This window comes from Sebastes umbrosus, chromosome 6, assembly GCF_015220745.1.
Source record: "Sebastes umbrosus isolate fSebUmb1 chromosome 6, fSebUmb1.pri, whole genome shotgun sequence".
NCBI classification, from domain to species: domain Eukaryota; kingdom Metazoa; phylum Chordata; class Actinopteri; order Perciformes; family Sebastidae; genus Sebastes; species Sebastes umbrosus.
Window position 1 is genome coordinate 10,750,794 of NC_051274.1, and position 18,099 is coordinate 10,768,892.

At 42.1% G+C, this 18,099-nt stretch overlaps 1 protein-coding gene across 5 annotated transcripts in view; it reads left to right on the plus strand.

Annotated features, from left to right (window-relative positions):
• The window catches only part of plekhg5b (pleckstrin homology domain containing, family G (with RhoGef domain) member 5b), an 88,836-nt gene that overhangs the window by 41,504 nt on the left and 29,233 nt on the right, over window positions 1-18,099 (plus strand). For 4 of the 5 annotated variants that reach the window (XM_037771837.1, XM_037771836.1, XM_037771835.1 and 1 more), the window contains 6 exons: window positions 9,157-9,298; window positions 10,679-10,778; window positions 10,977-11,037; window positions 11,355-11,446; window positions 11,546-11,682; window positions 15,838-16,004. In XM_037771837.1, coding sequence (XP_037627765.1) covers window positions 9,157-9,298; window positions 10,679-10,778; window positions 10,977-11,037; window positions 11,355-11,446; window positions 11,546-11,682; window positions 15,838-16,004 — 699 coding nt within the window. Of the gene's footprint in view, window positions 1-7,965; window positions 8,224-9,156; window positions 9,299-10,678; window positions 10,779-10,976; window positions 11,038-11,354; window positions 11,447-11,545; window positions 11,683-15,837; window positions 16,005-18,099 lie in introns of those variants that run through there. The other variant, XM_037771838.1, reaches the window with a different exon arrangement.

The following is an 18,099-nucleotide window of genomic DNA, read 5'->3' on the forward strand; positions in this document are numbered from 1 at the left end:
AAGAGTATTAAATACTTGACAAATCTCATTTGTAAATCTGTACATTTACAGATAAAATAATGTTAGTACATTTTTTTAATTAAAATTTAAAAAATGTATCGCGATTAACAAAAGACAATCATGCGATAAACTGCGATTAAATATTTTAATCGATTGACAGCTCAAATTCTAAAGTATTTTTTACTGTTGTTCAAAAGTTAAATGAAATAGAAATAATTATAATTATAATCAGTTATAAAATTAATCATTAGTTACAGCCCTATAATGAGTGTCTCTTGTATATTTAACACCCAGTAGTCATCCTCAAAATACTATTATATTATGGATATTGAGGGATTAGTTAAAAATGTTGTGACATTTGATTTTGTTAGTATTTCACAGTCTTGCTCAGCCTTAATCATAATATTAATTAAATAAAATGGTTTGGCATGCAAAACAAATTAAAACAGTCCATTAGGATTTCTTGATCTATTTTTTACAAAGGAAACTAAAGGTGTTGGGTATTACAGTTAAATGAGCTTGAGAAATATTTAGCTTTGTTTGCATTAGACGTGGTTTGGTACACCAGTGTTTGTATAGTCTCTGCACTCTGTACTGTATTGATGCCTGAACAAGTCAAATGTCAGCACATTATTGTATTTGTCTGTGATAATTAGACGGTGGTTGTCTTTCTTTCAGTCCTAGACTATGAACCACTGATGATGTGTACATGTGTCTGACTTTTGGGTTATCTTTGTTTAGTTTGATGTTGTGAATGAGTTGGTCTGACCAAAGTCTGTCTGGATGTTTGACTGACTTCACTGCAGTCTGATTATTTGAACAAGACCGTGCATGACTCTGCCACGTCTGGCGCTAACCAATCATTTGTGTGCGAAGGTGTGTTTATTGGGATGCGTATTTGGTGTGTATGTTCTGTGAGAGAGAGAGAAATAAAAAGGCCATGCAGGGTGGTGTTTTTGAAAGAAAAAATCGGGCAAGACGTTGACTTGAAGCTGCCATGAGCCGGCTCCTCCAGCCCCCCCTCATGACTGATGAGGAGCTGCGTTAATGCTAACATAACTTACTGCTGAGGAGGATCTCGACCAGTTGCCAAATCAGTGAGGACTTTCGTGTTAGGACAGGACCTTTTAAAGCAGACTTTTCTGTGGGAGTGGAGTGATGGTACGCATTAAAGTTGGCCCGTGTAATTAAACACAGTGTACCTGGATGTCACCCGCAGTCTCAACAAAGACTGAAGTGCAACGAGACCTTTCAGTGTTCGGACAGAAGGTTGGCCCAAACAATACGGTTCGAGCTCAACCTAACCAAACAGTGTTCTCCATTTTCCCCAATGTGAGGCATTAATCATGCTGTTGTGTTTTGTGTTGATTCAGGTTTGCTTTGATTTCTATAGTTTTCTATAGTGTGAGTGTGAGAGTGGAGGTGGATGATGGCCGTTTGGAACAATGACAGGGAATTGAGTTTGCTCAATGGGTGTTGGCACCACTATGACAAACAGCTGTGTGTGTGTTTCAGAGAGCAATACAGTACATGTGTGGGAACTCCAAGTTTTCACAATATGTCAATAAAAGATAGGACTTTTTTTTTTTATAGTATTTGTAGTATTTGCAGTTCGTTTTTCTATTAGATGCAGTAACTTTTACATGGTGTACACTAACCCCTTCCTCCTGAACCCAGCCCTCCACACACACACACACACACACACCAACAATGAACATAACACAATAAAGGCTTTATTAAAAGCTTGAGCTGGACGTATTTCGTCTCTTGGCCAGCCCTACCTGTTAATTCTCACCTATCATTATTAACATCTGGTTGGCTAGTCACTTTCTTGTGTTGACATTAAGTTATCCATTTAGGGTTGGTTTCCAATAGCCAGTCCTCGATCCATAACCAGATTTGTTAAGCTCCTACGCCTACAAGTCTCATATTGAATTTTTTCCTCTCCTCCCTCTTTTTTATTAGACAAGCACAATGTAAAAGCCACAGCCTCGCATTTTTTTGCACGCGCTAAGTGTTGCTTTCACCGATAGACATCACCAACAGCACCTGGTGTCTGCACTGGGCCTAGGTGGGCCGATGGTTCCTATAGAAAAGCTCAGGGCCATGCAGAACCACAGACTGTGCGTTGCTCTTTAACAGAAATGGGTCATTATGTACATTTCCCAAACCAACCACTTAGTCTTCATCCTTAAAATCTTTTCTCTTGTAAAAGTATAAAACATTGTTTGTCCAACTAAGGCTGTACTGAATGTAATTTTTTTTAACATTTTAAACATTTATTGATGTTTGCTTTGAATGTCTTTTGGCATATTTTATGACATTGTTCCCCTAAAAAAATAAAAAAAATAAATAAAATAGAAATAGATTTTTTTGTTATTGTGGTTATATAAATGTTATTTATGCTGCTAAACCGCCCCGCTAATACAGGTGCATACCTTCTTTTGTGTGCGGCAAGCAGGAGAGCAAACCGTTTTTTTTAACTGCAATGTTGTTTTTGAAAAGCTCTCAACAAATATGGATTGAAGCAGAATATTTCGTGGATAATACGAGTCGTAAACAATTCTATCACTGGAATCTTATTCTACAATTAATATAATACTATTAATATTAGTGTAGCCTGATCTTTATCCGCAACTCTGCAGAACTACCAAGTTTAAACAGAATGAATAGACATTCAAAAAAAAAATGTGAATTTAGAATTTAAATGTGAACGTTATGAATGAAGCTTCGAACTATTATAGGGGTACAGCCCTACTTCTAATAAAGCATAAATCTCACCTTTTGTGAGCTTTTCTATGGGAACCTTCCGGGACTGTCTCCTACACAGAGTCCCAAATGGGGCTACACTAGGCCAAAGTTTGTGAGTGAAAAGAAACCACTGATAGTGAGTGAACAGTGTGTTTTTGTAGTTCAATAAAACCAACAGAGTGGTTGCTCTTTCCCACAGAAATAATTTAGCTGACTGCATCATGTCAATATCAGGAGAATCATATATCAACATTTTAAGCTTATCAACTCAGCAGTTCTGCACCAGCACCTCCAGGACTTTGGAACAAGTAAAGCGAGAAAAATGAGGTGTAAAAGTCAGCAGGATACAGCTGTTATTTCAGTGTGTCCCAATACATATAATCAGTTTTCCATATTTTGTGCTGCTCATCTCGTTTTCAGGTTGTTGTTGTTAAAATCACTAAAACCTGTGGTGTTTATGGCTTCTCAGCCAGCAAACGGCAACACAGATCTAAATGGAAGATTTGAGTTTTAGTTACTTGCTGATGTTGAAAACTAATTAGATTTGATAAGGGAATAGAGCTGTAGCTGACGATTATTTTCATTTTCGATTAATCTTTTGATTATTTTCTCGATGAATTGATTAGTTGTTTGGTCCAGAAAATGCCAGAAAATGGTGAAAAATGTTGATCAGTGTATCCCAAAGCCCAAGATGATGTCTTGTTTTGTCCACAAGTCAAATACATTCACTTAACTGTGATAGAGTAGAGAAACCAGAAAATATTAACATTTAAGAAGCTAGAATCAGAGAATTTTAACTTTTTTTTTTCTTAAAAAATTACTCAAACCGATTAGTCGATCATCAAAATAGTTGGCGATTAATTTAATAGTTGATAACTAATTGGGATTCATATTTGATAAAATTCTATTGAACTATAACTCTATCAAGCTTTACACAACAAAAAAGGAAAGCTTATATCTCTCTCTGAATCTACACCGTGACACTTGGTTGTGAGGTAAACTATAGCCTACGGCTCACATACCCTCTTTTTGCTCTTCAAAAGCGCACACACGGTGATGCATGCTATTGCATAAGTGCTAGGTGTGCTCTGGCAGGACGAGCTGTTCCGGAGGAGGGCTGGGACCGGTTGTGTGGGGGGGTAAATGCAGCGAGGTTGCAAACAGACAGGAGGTCCGATCAGTATTGTTTTGGAGATGGAGAGATAATTTTCTGAGCAGATTCTCTCTCTGCTCTTCAAAGCAGCCCTGTGATGGATGAGCCCTGTATCACATTGAGTCAGATTTGTAATATGGATTTTAATTTATCTACAGCCTTTCCCTCAATGCGTCATATAATTCCATACACCAAGACTGATTACCCACAGATTTTCCAGCATCCAGCGAGGATGTGGCAAGGCGTCCGAACCTATTAAAAATTGTCCTTGGGAGACAGAATCGTGACGTTGGTGAGGATGCTGCAGCCAAAGTGAACTGCTAGCCTGTTGCTTTCTAAACCCACAAGTTCCATCCTTAATTATAATTCATGTTTAAGACATCTGAATCTGAAGTTAATATAACCGTTCCCCAGTGTAAAGCGATGGTAGGCAGAATGTTTTTGGCATCATTGGGCAAAAATTCCATATTAAGCTTTCAGCATATTGTAATTCAAGTGTTCTGAGAGAAAACTAGACTTCTGCACCTCCTCATGGGACGTCCATCGTGACGGGAGACTTTGACCAATCACAGGTCATTTCAGAGAGAGAGCGTTCCTATTGGCTGTTCATTCACAGGCAGCTGTCAACTTGCGAACTCTGATCAAACGGTCAAACTAGGCAGCACTGATCAAATATGAATCAATATTCTGTTGCTGTAATGCATATTTCTTGCGTACAAATTTTTCAGAAACATCTTGTAGTGTACTGTTTAGCTGTAAAATGAGAAATCGCTGGTGGGCGGTGCTTGGTATTTCCTCAACTGATCTCAACATGGCGCCCGGGTCACAATTAATAATCATAATTTTACAGCTGAACGGTACACTACAAGATGTTTCTGAAAACATTTGAGGCGAGAAATAGGCATTACACAATAACAGAATATTGATTCATAGTTGATCAGCGCTGTCTAGTTTGACCGTTTGATTCGAGTTTGCGAGTGATTGACAGCTGCTCAGAGACGGCAAGGCTCCAGCTCAGCTCTGATTGGTTGTTTTCCTCCAGTCTGTGAAACCCTGCAGATGCCATTAGGAGCACCAGAGGACACAGATGCACATGATTTCTTTTTTTCCAGATTAACTGTCGTGACATAGTAACCGTTTTATAAAAATAACTTTTTAAAATCATATTTGCTCCAATCTCGCCTTCTGTTCCTTTTAATGTCTTTAGCATCAGCGGTGTGAAGTTAGTCAGTAAGTGTTTTAACACGCGTTGCCTTGGAATATGTTGCGTGCCAGCTTTGGAAGGATTAAGTGTCAAGGTAATAATCCTGATTCACCTCAGAAGACTCCAGTCATCTTCTTCCAAACAAGAACAGCTTTATTACAGCTGAGAGACTGGTGTGCTGTTCATGGATGACACAGCCTTGGAGCGGGCATGCCTGCGTTTGTAGGTCTGTGTGTGTGTGTGTGTTGGCGTGTTTGCAGGATGTGTGGTAATAAGGGTGTATGAGCAGGTGCCACGTGGCGTTGGACGTGCTAAGCCAAGACGAAGGGCCGCCGTGGGGCCGCTGTGTGTTCTCAGCTGTTGGGTAGGGGGACGCAGGTGGGGTTGTGTGTGTCTGTGTGTGTCTGTGTGTGTGTGTGTGCATGCAGTGTTTTATCTACAGTCACACTCATGCTCCCCACTAATCTGGCCAGATCTGAGAGTAGGCATGTGGGGAGGGAAACACGAGAGAAACACACTCACATGACACATTTGTCTCACACACATTCATACAGTCGCAGTACGAGGCACGCATGGCCTCCTGTCAGCTGTCCTACACAGTCACATTCTCTTACAGTCAGCTTCACTTACACACTCCTCCTCCTCCTCCTCCTCTTTGTTGTGTTGGGAAAACTGACTCCAGATCCAGGAACAGGTCAGGTTGTCCTCGTACCCAAGTATCAATCTTCCCTCTCATTGATAGGAATGTTAAGTATTGCAAAAATCCCCTTTTGCACATATCCCGAGCTGAAGCAGTTATTTTAGGTTTATATCTTCAGGTATCTGTCACGAATGTTAGATTACAAGCCTCTTTTTCCTTGCTTTTTGAGTCTTTTCGTAATCCTGTGATGCATTCGTTTGTCTTGGCTAAAGCGTCAGATATTTTCAGCAGGAATGTGAACGCCCCGGCTTGATAGTGAGGAAGAAGAAGGCCTACCTATCTGAGCTTTATTGTCTAAATATGGCATCTTTTTGCTCGTATTTCTCTGGCCCGGCCGTCTGTCTCCGCACCTCCTGGAGAACATACCACCTCCGTGCGATGGGACATTTGACTCCGCCGCACGAAAATGCGCGCGCATGCGTTGACGTCAACTTCAGAGGGGCGTAAGTAGGTGATGTTGTAACAGATTTCTGTGACTTGTTTGCTTCTGCCAGGAAGCTGTCTGTTCGGCAGCGTGGTCGTCAAGCCGCGGGTCGAGGTCAGTGACTCAGTCAGAGGCAAGGCACTTTGCTCCTCTGTACCTGCAAGTTGTCGAACGTCATCAACTGCAGCGATTGAGAAATGACCTGAATTTTCACAATGTTCCCTTTATCCACCTTTACCAATACACAATCAGCACAAGACTGTACAGGAACTCAGTTTGCTTAAAAAAAAGTAGAACACACCACATGTTCCAATCTGAAACATCTCAACTGTTAGATGGATTGCAATGAAATTTGTGTACAGACATTCATGGCCACCAGAGAATGAATCATACAGTCTTTGGTGAAGTCCTGACTTTTCCTTTAGTGCCATCGTCATCAATCTCGGAACCCACCGTCTATCGTTCTGATGACGGATAAGCCTCTGGGGCCAAGGGGCTATATTTCTGGGGTTCTAGTGTAGCCAGCATTATCAGGGCCAACACTTCCTTCTCCATGCGCTGCTCATTGTTTACAGGCCGATTAAGATCTTGTGATGCGAGACTGAAGCTGGAGTCGGGAGACGACGTGTACGACCAGATTGTTTCACAAGCAGCCAGTTTACAAGCTAATTTTAACCCAATAAAAAGTGAAATCATCGTCAGACGACAGCGATGGGTTCCAAGATTACATTTTGGCCAACGCGCTCCGCCTCTTTTGCTCTCCTCACGGACTGTTTACCTGCATTCAACCATTATCATTTATCACTCGGCAGTCGAGCCATTTTGGCTTCATGCGCCACCGAGCAATGAACGGGAGCCCACCTCCAACGCAGTATCCAGTTCTCTTTATACATCCATGATTATACCTGATAAATATCAGCATGTTAGCAGTGTCATTGTGCCGCTATGCCAAAGTGCAGTCTGTCTACAGTCTACAGCCACAGAGCCACTAGCACGGCTGTAGACTTTCTTTTTTTGATAAGGAGGGTAATTAAAGATAATGCTGGTTTATTACAACTTCATAGATTATTCCTATCAGTAATAACATTTGAATGGTCTCATATTTCTTGCCGTGCTGCACTTTGTTGTAGCGGTGCCACCGTGTTCCCAGATGTCAGCAATTACTTTAGTAAGTACAGCATTACCGTAACTGTTAGAAACGAGACTCCAAGTCGTAATGAACCGGAATTATCCATGAATGCAGCTGTGCGTACTGGAGGAGAGCATGTCACGTTCACCAGTCAACAAGGCCGTTCTCTGAGCCTCTCTGACTCTTGTCTCTTTCTATTTTAAACCTCTCTCTCTGGTTGGGGGGCTCTGCCTCGGTATAGTGACCCTGGGTGCATGAGAGGAAGGGAGGAGTCTGTGCTGGTGGTGGTGGCAGAGGACAGAGACGAAAGGAGAGAGAGAGAGGGGGAAAAGAGGAGAAGACCATGGCTCTCGGAGCTCATAGCGAGAGGCTGTTTAATCTCCTCATGGCCGTCAGATGGCTTTGACAGAGCGCAGGCACCAATTAGGATGCAAGATTAGGGGGGCTTTGTACTTCTGAAAACCTTCTGGATGGACCTTTTTTTTTTTTCCCTTCCTTCCTGCCTTGGGTTTATATCTTTACTGGGACTCCTCACCCTCCCATAACCTTATCACCCCCCCTCTTTCTGTCCTCCAGCCCTGGCGACCTGCTCCTTAAAGTCTGCGATTATACCTGGCTAGACATTGAGAGGAGTGGATTAATAAGGCAGCTAGTCAGTGTGGCTTGGCGGGGGCACGCTGCAGTGTGAATTAGCGGGCTAACGTAGTGGCGAGTTGGATGTTTATCGGGGTCCTGAGTGCCTGCTGGCATGGATATGGAGCCGAATTGCGGGAGTGGGAGAGACTCCTGCTCCAGTTTGCAGAGTATGACGGTAGAGTACCAGGAGAGGGGACAGAGAGAGCCATTTGTGTTGAAATCGGAGGTACTTGATTGCACTTTTCCACTCTGTTATGTATAGCTAGAGCATGTGGCAGTGTGTATGCATGCGTTTAGTTACCTCAGACACGCTTTTATAAGAGTGTTTTGTCAGGGGATGGTGTCTGCCTCTTGCATATCTATAGTTGTTGTGTTTACATGAAAGCTAGACTCCCTAGCTTGCGCTCAAACTCCCTGCTGTGCACATATTTATACACACACGCATGCACAGACACACTGCTCCTCCTGAGTACAGGGAAACAATGACAGGAAGTACATTAGCTGGACCTCCATTGTATCTCCCCATACATCCTCGCTTCCTGAGCTGGGTGTGGGTGATGGCGACACATGGGTGGAGTGTGGAGATGTGTAGACTGGTGCTCCGGAGGAGGTGAGGGAGAAGAGCTGCAGGTGGTGGTGGTGGTGGTGGTGGTGGTGGTGGGGGGGTGTCGGATCTGTCTGGGCCGAGACACAGATCCTTAATCCTGCAGCCTTCTGCTGCCCGTCGCCTCGGCTCTGGAGCTTTTGGAGCTCTGCGGCCTGGAAGTCTCCCAGTTAACTGACCTGTGGTCGGTTTTATTGTTTCAGCCCCTCGGGATAGGGTTTTGGATTATGTAAGGGGTTAGCTGGTCCCAGATCAGCACACGAGGTGAAAAAAACTAACTTAAAGTCAATTAGTTGTCATCCCACAGAGGGGGACAGATGGTGGGAGGGAGGGAGTCACCAGACCTCAGGAATGCCCGTGGCAGCCTCTGTGGTCATTTAACTGTGGCAGAAACAATAGTCAGGCAGGGAGCTGTTTATTCTAAATGTGTGCGTCTGTTTTACCGTTTTCACTTTGGCCCAGTCTCATAAAATGTTTTTGTATTTTAATGCAGGGAGCTTGAGCACTGACTTTCTCTTGTCCTTTTTCCCCACCTCTGTTTCTGCTTTTTTTTAGGTTTGCCACCACCCAGACTGCCAAGACCTGAATAACAAAAGCCCCCTTCACCTGTGTGAGTCATGTGACTCACGCAGCCATTCGGAGAACACGGACAACATGCACTTTGACCGGCACCCCCGATTTGACTTACAGCCTCAAGGTAGACTCCCATTGTTTCTTTATTTGGTAATCCCCCCTCTTACAGTGATGTCATACCCATTGCCTCATCACAGGATCTCACTGTGTAAATGTCACAGACACAGAGTTTTTACTGTTGTCTAAATAAGGCAAAACATGTAATATATGTTTTTTCTTTTCCTCTATGCTTCTTGTGACATTCTGAGTTTGATCTTTTATGATTAGTTTAATAATCAATGTATGTTTGAACAATCTGTGACTGTTATTAAAGGGTTGGTTCATCTCAATAATGATACACCTATTTTCTCACTTACCTTTAGTCCTAACTGGCCTGATAATCACTTAGTTTCACTTCATTCATTCAACCTAACATTTTGTTCATGTTTGCCAATTTCTTGTATCAGTAGCAGGTCACATATCCAAACCTGTTGATGTCATTTTCAGCCGACATTGAGGCTAAAGTAGAGGCTTCTAGGAGCAATTAACTTCACATTTTTCAGCACAAACAAAGACATTTTACAATTTAGGAGTTGATACTGTACTTACAACAACTGCGTAGCTGTGTTGTTCTCAGTCACACTTCAGCGGACACATTTGCATTTGCTGTACAAATCATAGATGTGGATTGTGGACACTCAGTGATTTAGAAGTCTGGAACCAGGCTAGTGCTAACTCGCCATGCAGAGTATGTCCCTGAGATTACTGGCTCCACCCCAACACAATGGCGGTTAATTGAATTTCAATAATGGTGCTCACAGCATCTCAGAAACTGTGGTTACTCTGGGTAATCTACAGACCTCACTGTGAACATTTTGCATTGGAACTGCGGTCATTGTCCATATGAAAACTATCCACAGCAGGTGGTTTCAAATTCTGACCCTCTGGGCCCCAGGCTACAACTTGAGAAATTAAAAAGTATGCCAAACTAGATATTATTTAGTTCCTGTTTGCAGTGTACCCATGGGTGTACAGATAACTCTCAGTGGATTACTTTGATACCGAAGAAAACGTAAAAACGTGAAGATTCTCAGGCAAATTCTGGAGTTATAGTGGGTGTCTTTTTTTCTATGATTTCTATGCCGACTTATGGATGTTTATTCGTGAAGAACATCAGAGATAATAATCACAATAAACCTCTGATTCAGAATAACAACAACACTGAATTCGGAAAGAGATGATTGTGTTTTACTATACTATGTGAACACTACAAACAAATCCCAATCCCTCCATTGAGACAAACTCATCAAAACCTGGACAAATTAAAGAAGAAATCACCAGAGGCAGGAGAGAAAACTAGCTTTGTTTTAATTTGGGTGAACCGACCCTTTAAAGCTTGATATTAAAAGTTTCCGTAGTTGTGATCCAACAGAAGGAATGACTGCTGTGTTTTCTTGACCTTTAGCCTCCATCCTGGCTCGGAACGTGTCCACACGCTCCTGTCCCCCGCGCACCAGCCCCCCCTCCGACCTAGAGGAAGAGGATGAGGGGAGCAGTGACCGCGGGTCGGTAACCCTTCTGTTATGTCACGCTAATGTTCATGTATTTTCTGCTTGTCTTTTCACACTGGAGGATGAATTACAGCCATGAAATGTGTCTCCCGACAGTTTAATCACTTCTTTTCAAGTCTCACATTAAGCAGTTTCTCATATGTTGGGTGTGATAAAAGGTATGATGAGGATGTGTGTGTTACTGTTTTGCAGAGAGCGCAAAACGGGGGGGATGAAGTTGGTGAAAAAGAAGACAAGGAGACGACACACTGACGTAAGTAATCATACAGACACATGGGCTGCAGGGTGCAACATAAAAGTCTACCGCTTCATCTTCTTTGGTTTTTCACAAATGGTTTACGATACAAGCAGGGTGTTGTGCAATAGGGAAGCAGCCATCATTATTCTCTGCAACGCTGCTATAACTTAATGGTATCTCCCAGGCTGCTCTCTGCATGAGTCAGGCAGTGTAGTGAGAAGGAGCCCCCCTGTGGATCTGCTAAGAGCACACATACAGCACGAGCCTGGGGCAGGCCGGCAGAGCTGCAGCCCCACCTGTGTAAACTAACAGTGTGTCTGTTCCCCCTGCAGGACCCCAGCAAGGAGTGCTTCAGCCTTAAGTTTGATCTCAACGTGGATATAAACACAGAAATTGTACCTGCAATGAAAAAGAAAACCCTGAGGTAAGAGGGGAGGAGGTGGGAGTGGCCACGTAAAATATATTGCAAGTGTTTGATATGAACCATAATTAACAGCTTCTTTTTTTCTCTCTGTGTTACCAGAGAGGTTCTAGGTCCAGTGTTTGAGAGGAACGGCATCGAGCTGTCCCGGGTCGACTTGTTCCTGGATCAGTCCAACACGCCGCTGTCCCTCAACTTCGAGGCCTACCGTTTTGGAGGACACTACCTCAAAGTCAAAGGTGAAAACACACCACATGACCCATACACGAATTTCAGCACAGAATCAACTCCCACCTTGCAATAATGCCCTTTCCTCTATCTTAAGACCCATCTTTTTAACTGCAACAGCTGTATCCTATTTTAACTCATTGCTGAGCTATGCTCTGTTACTTATTGTACTGTTGATTTCATCGGTGTTTTATTACTGGTGTTTTGTTGCTGATCTTTTGTGACGTAAAGTGACCTTGAGTGCCATGAAAGGTGCCGTTAAATAAAATGTATTATTATTATTATGAGTCATTAGGGGATATGTACTAAGGATCTGTGGCTTTTAAATTGCATTTGTCCTCATTTTACTTAAAGGCTAACTTTGGTATTTTCAACCTGGAGCCTATTTTGCTATGTTACTAGTCTAAATGACTAATGAGAACAACAATTTTTGAAATTGGTCCAGTATTGAGGGATAACGCTGTAACCAGTAACCGTGAAACAAGCTGCGAGGGCAAGTGAGCAGCATTAATGTAACGTTACGTCCACTAAAAGTGCTTGTTTTTGCCACTGGCAGGCTCAGATTGTTATTATAAGTGTCTGACAACATTATGGAAAGGACCCTACAGAGAAATAAAACGTTTTTCTTACCTTTCGCTTTGTTTGTTATTGCTCCCAAGTCCCGCTCAGGGAGAAGTCTCATTGTGAAATCTGAATATCTGTATACTCTGGCTCAAACAAGTACGGGAAAATTCAAAAACCTCATCCACATTGTTGAAATCATCTAAATATTCAGCCATGACATTGAAACTCTTTTAGAAAACACTAAGTTACGCTTTTCTGTAGTCCAACACAACAAACTCTGCCCGGCTGGCACTCGCGTTGCCACCATGGATGTTTTCCACTATACCACCGTTGTCTTCCGGCAACACGTCACCTCGCCAGATTTTAGAACGAGACTTCTCCTTGAGCGAGACTCGTTCCATAATTTTGTTAGACACTTATAATGACAATCAGAGCTGGTCATGGCAAAATCAAGCACTTTTAGTGGACGTAAATGATGGTGCCATCTTGCCCTAATAGCACCATATTGAACCCCTTGAGCAGCTGCCGTCTACAGCATTTTCCCTCAATATCGCTTTCAGAAATTGTTTTCCTATTAGTAAGTTAGACACAAAAACATGGGAAAATCGGGTACAGGTTGAAAAATATCAAAGTTACTCTTTAAGGACTGCACTGAAACTGTGCGCTGGTAAAATGAAAGAAAAGGTTTACCACTGAAAATGGCAAAATATGGGAGGAAATTCTTACAAACGGCCATTGACGCCTGATTTATCACTGCAGATTGACGACTGTGTCTGAAACTTCTGAGAAAAGCAGGTGTAAAATTTGTGGCACCTTTTTATTGGACACACATTGAGGGAGAGAGACTAGCCAGATCAAAGCGGTGAAACGTCAGACGCAGAAAACACTTCTTTTGCTTTCCAGACATGTGCAACATGTGGCAAAACAGTCTGGCATCAGATCATATTTAGCTGTAGGTGAACTGTGACTGGGCTCATTTATATCTTTACTCTTCGTAAATTGTGGTGAGGCAAAATGTGAAATCCCTGAGGTTAATTTGTGGTAGTAAATATCCCCCATTGTCTTTGTCCTGTAACCAGTCTGGTTTTATCTTACGGCAACATCTTTGTAATGTCGTGAATCCATCAGTGACACATAATAGTTTAAAATAGAAGTAAAGTGTTGTGTTGGTGAGAGGTTTTCTTCAAGGTAAAAAGGTAGAAATGGAGATTATGTTAATTAACACTTTTCTTTGGTATCTTTTCAGTGTATGCTGGGAATGTTCACCCACTGTCACACCTTTTTTTTCTTTTTTTTTAAATGACTAACAACACTGCTGGTAGCAGATGAGTCATGTTGGCGTTTTCCAACTTATTTCTAATTCTATCCTAATTATCATTCAGTTGTTGGACATTTGTGAAAGGACTGTGGGCAAACAATCACAACATTAACTGCTAAACTAAATTACAATAGCATCAATAGAAAGTGTTGATGATTCACTTTGTTCGTAGAAAGTAGGTAGCAGTTCAGTCTTGTACTTCGGTGTATTTTAGACGTCACAAAGTTCTTATCTGTGCGCCTTTTAACAATGACTGAGCAGGACAGATGGCGGACGTCAGTTTCCTCTCACGCCCGTGTTTCTGACTAGGAGGGAAAAGGAGTGGACTGTATCCTCCTTAGAAGTGATCAGGACTACAGGGAAAATGTGTCACTTTTCTGCTCTATCTTTTTCCTGAAATGTGATTAAGATTCCCATGATTTTTAATAACGCTGTAGCAGCAGGATGACTCTGCCAGCTTTCTTTCCCATGATGCCTCAGTGGAAACTGGGAATGGTGCCTCTGTTCTGTGATCACTGCAGTTACACTTGCTGCAGTTTCTGGATCAAAGGCCCATTTAAGCCGCCCATAAAAGAGCTCCTATGCCATGACTAATTGCTATTCTTTTGAAATTGTCACCCTCCCAACGCGCCGCTCTTGACCGCAGTCTGGAGTTACACGCAGCCTGAAACACAGAGGTCGAGGGCAAACAGTCCACAGCTGTTTATATTCACGTGGTCAGAAGGACACAAGGTCTTTATTGTTAACACTTTCAATCAAATCTCTATTTTTTTCCTAAGCTTTAACAAATATTAACGCCGGCTATAATCAGTATTTTTATATTAACTGATCACATGACTACGTGTCACGACTATGTGAAAGGTGTTGCTCGTTGTGATAAAGCCACATCGAATTATCACCTGACTCTGCAGTTCCCCTCAGCTACATGTTTCAGCTCATTACTTTGGTTTTTCAGCCTGCAGCTTTAAAGTTTTGGTTCACTCTTACCACTCTCATACCGTTGTTCTCGGGGAAAAAGCTCTGAAAATGACTGTACTCTACCTGACCAGCAGCAGACAGACAAAGTTAGCAACTAGTTAATGAACACAGAGGAGCATTTAGCAGCTAAAGATACTTGGTGGAGACCAAAAACAGAGCTAAAAGAGACTGAATGTTGGACTTAAATTTCATCAGGTGGCCAGAAACATGGCTCAGAATGACTTGTAATGTTCATCTGTATCTGCTGGATGTGTAAATAGCAGGGCTGTCAAAGTTAACGCGATTACGCGTTTACGCAAAATTGTTTTAACGCCCCTAATTTCTGTAATGCATTAACGCAATCGATCTTTCGGAGGTTGTAGCGGGCTCAGTTTTAAAGCTAGAGTGAAGATACTGGCATCATATGAAACTAGAGCCATAGCTAGCTCTAACTAGAGGAACCTAAGGAATCCATTGTTACCAACCATGTCAGACTAGCTAGTCGCAAAAGGAGGTTAAATAACGCTCCAAACCTGCGCTAAATTTTGGCGAGGAAAAACTGGAATGGCCATTTTCAAAGGGGTCCCTTGACATCTGACCTCAAGATACGTAAATGAAAATGGGTTTATGCTAAATGCAGTACCTGTGAGGGTTTCTGGACAATATTTGTCATTGTTTTGTGTTGTTAATTGATTTCCAATAATAAATATATACATACATTTGCATAAAGCAGCATATTTGCCCACTCCCATGTTGATAAGAGTATTAAATACTTGACAAATCTCTCTTTAAGGTACATTTTGAACGGATAAACAATGTGCTATTAATGTGTGATTAATCGCGATTAACTATGGACAATCATGCGATTAATTGTGATTCAATATTTTGATCGATTAACAGCCCTAGTAAATAGAAAACAGTTTGATAACAAGTTTGCCACATCAGTGTCAATTTTGTGTCAACAACTTGTTTCTGCTGCCTTGAAGTGGCCAAAAAAATACTCTATTACTTACATTAATGTAAGTCCACATTGGTCCTGTTTTGGTTGGTATTATCCCCTCTTTGATGTTTACGAGAGCCTGTTTAAGGATTTTACTTAGAGAAAAAAATAGCGAGCCCAGTACTTTGGGTGTGGTGCTCAGTTCAATATGACTCAAAATAAAAACAGAAAACTTAACTTGAAAAGAAAGCACTTGAGCATTTTCAGGCCAATTTTGACCATAGTGATAAATCATACAGATCATGAATAAATAATGATCTGAGGGCTGTGCTAGTCATCAGTTTTACAGGATTCTTTCTCAACCTCCTTGTTCTTTTCTTCCTTCAGCACGAGTAGGGGATGAGCTGAAGGTGGAGCAGGGTGTGAAGGACCTGCGGTCGCTCAGTCTGCCCAACATGAAGCCCTCTGGAGGTCAGAGCCCCTACATCCTCACCCCAGGCAACGAGAGGGTGGAGCATGGATCTCTGGGACGCAAAGAAAGCGTGGATCTGTTGGTGAGTTGCGTCTGGCTGAACACGATAGTACTAGTATATATTTAATGTGACGCTCCAGCTCATAACTGTCTCTCAGGCTTATCAAACCAACCCTTTAAAACCACACACAAACACACCCAATGACTCTCACTGTTTTGCCACACCCTTTACCATTTTCCATAACTTCACCTCCTCTTCCTCCAGTCCCATGATGCTTTAGGCCGGTATCTCATGGTAATCCCACCATGACCTCATCATATTACCTTTATCTGCTCAGCAGAACCCTGGGAATGTATTTTTGGATTTCCGCTTCAGTCTACTGCCAACTGTGTGACTTTTGTGTGCACACTCGTGTATGTGCACGCCAGCATGCTCGGTGCTGGCGACTGAACCCCCGAAGTCTCGTATTATGATGAGTTAACGCAGGAACACTCTGTGCCACTTCAGCACTTCCTGCAGCTACAGGAAGTGGTTGTTTTGTTAGTGATGAAGGACGCTGAGAGGCTGACTGAGGCCTGCAGGATCCCGATCGACCAGGCTGCCAAACACGGAGCATGAAAACAGAGCAGACAGTCATCAAGTTCATGTTGTGGCACATGACGGCTCTGTGATACGGGCCCGTTGTTGTTAGCTCTTAAAGGGCGGATCCATCGGCGTTCTGTTTCATTTTTTTTTCAAATGGAAACGCTCACTCAGCCTTTTCAAAAAGCAGTGATGTAGGTTACCAAAGTAAGCTAATCGGAGCTAAAAAGAATATGAATAATGTAAAGCTAGCACTAGCTGAGTCAAAGTTAGCTGTGTCAAGTTTGGAAATAACTGAAAGGGTTAGTTCGGATTTTTTGAAGTGGCATTGTATATATACTTCCTTGTTCTGCGAGGTAAAATGACGTTTGAATGTTACGCTAAATGAATGTTTTTATGAATGGAGTCTGGTCTGTTTGGAAAGGGCTGTCTGATGGCGAGGTAAAGAAGAAAAAACTTATTTTAGCCACCTAAGAATCAGTTACGCTATATTTTGAATATTTTCACAGCTTTACCTTGCCATCAGACAGCCCTTTATGAAGGGGAATGAAGCCGTTATATCGCGGTCTTCCAGACCAGACCAGACTCCATTCACAAAAATAGTCATTTTACCTCGCACAACACGGGAGTTGCTGGTCTACGTGGCGTCCACAGCAGTACATTGTTAAGCTTCTGTACTTACTGTATGTAACATTAATACACTGACTATAAGGATTTACAGTATATATTGTATATGTAGCAGCGTCATCATGCAAAAAACCTACGTCAGGTCACATGTGAAAAAGTTTCTAGAAGGGCTTTGGAAAATAGCATTTTGACCCTAAACATACGTACTTTGACTAAAATTTGAAAGTTCGGATTTGGATACATAAGGAACATCACTGGGAAGCTACAGAATGATATAAAGGCTCAAAATAATGGACATGCCCTTTGAAGATGATGAAACTGTCTTTCAGCATGCCTCTTTGGATTAGTGTGAAGATCTTTATCTGTTGATTATTTCTTTTGATTAATCGATCAGTTGTTTAATGAAAAATGCCCTTCGCGAGTTCTGAGAGCCTGAGGTGAAAAATTGACTGTTCGCAGTACCCCAGCGCCCTTAGTTACTGTTGTTGCATGTCAATTTTTCGTTTAGCGCATATTTAGTTTACAGTGGCCCTTGTTTTCAGACAAAAGTAAGCTTCTCTTTTCTAGCTGGTGACCGTTGATTTTAGCAGTTGAAATCCCCATTAGCTGCTACTAAGGTAGCGGAAAAGCAGCAAACGCGCTCATTTGAGAAGGTAGAACCAGGAAATATTTGGTACTTTTGCTTCATAAATGACTTAAATGAGACTATGAGCTCTATTTCCAACAGCTACAGTACAGCTGCAGGTTGATGTGCTCACTGACTTGGCTTGCTCTACAATGGTAACACAATTCAACAGTTGAATAATAATTAGAAACAACATTATTTGAAAAATCTACAATTGAAATTGCTTCCTCCGCATGACAGCATTGTCACTGAAGAGGAGCCGAACAAAGTGGTTGCTTAGCAACATCCGCTCCCAGTAGGAGCCGTGATTTGTGTTCGGCACGATGGCATTTACATGAGCAG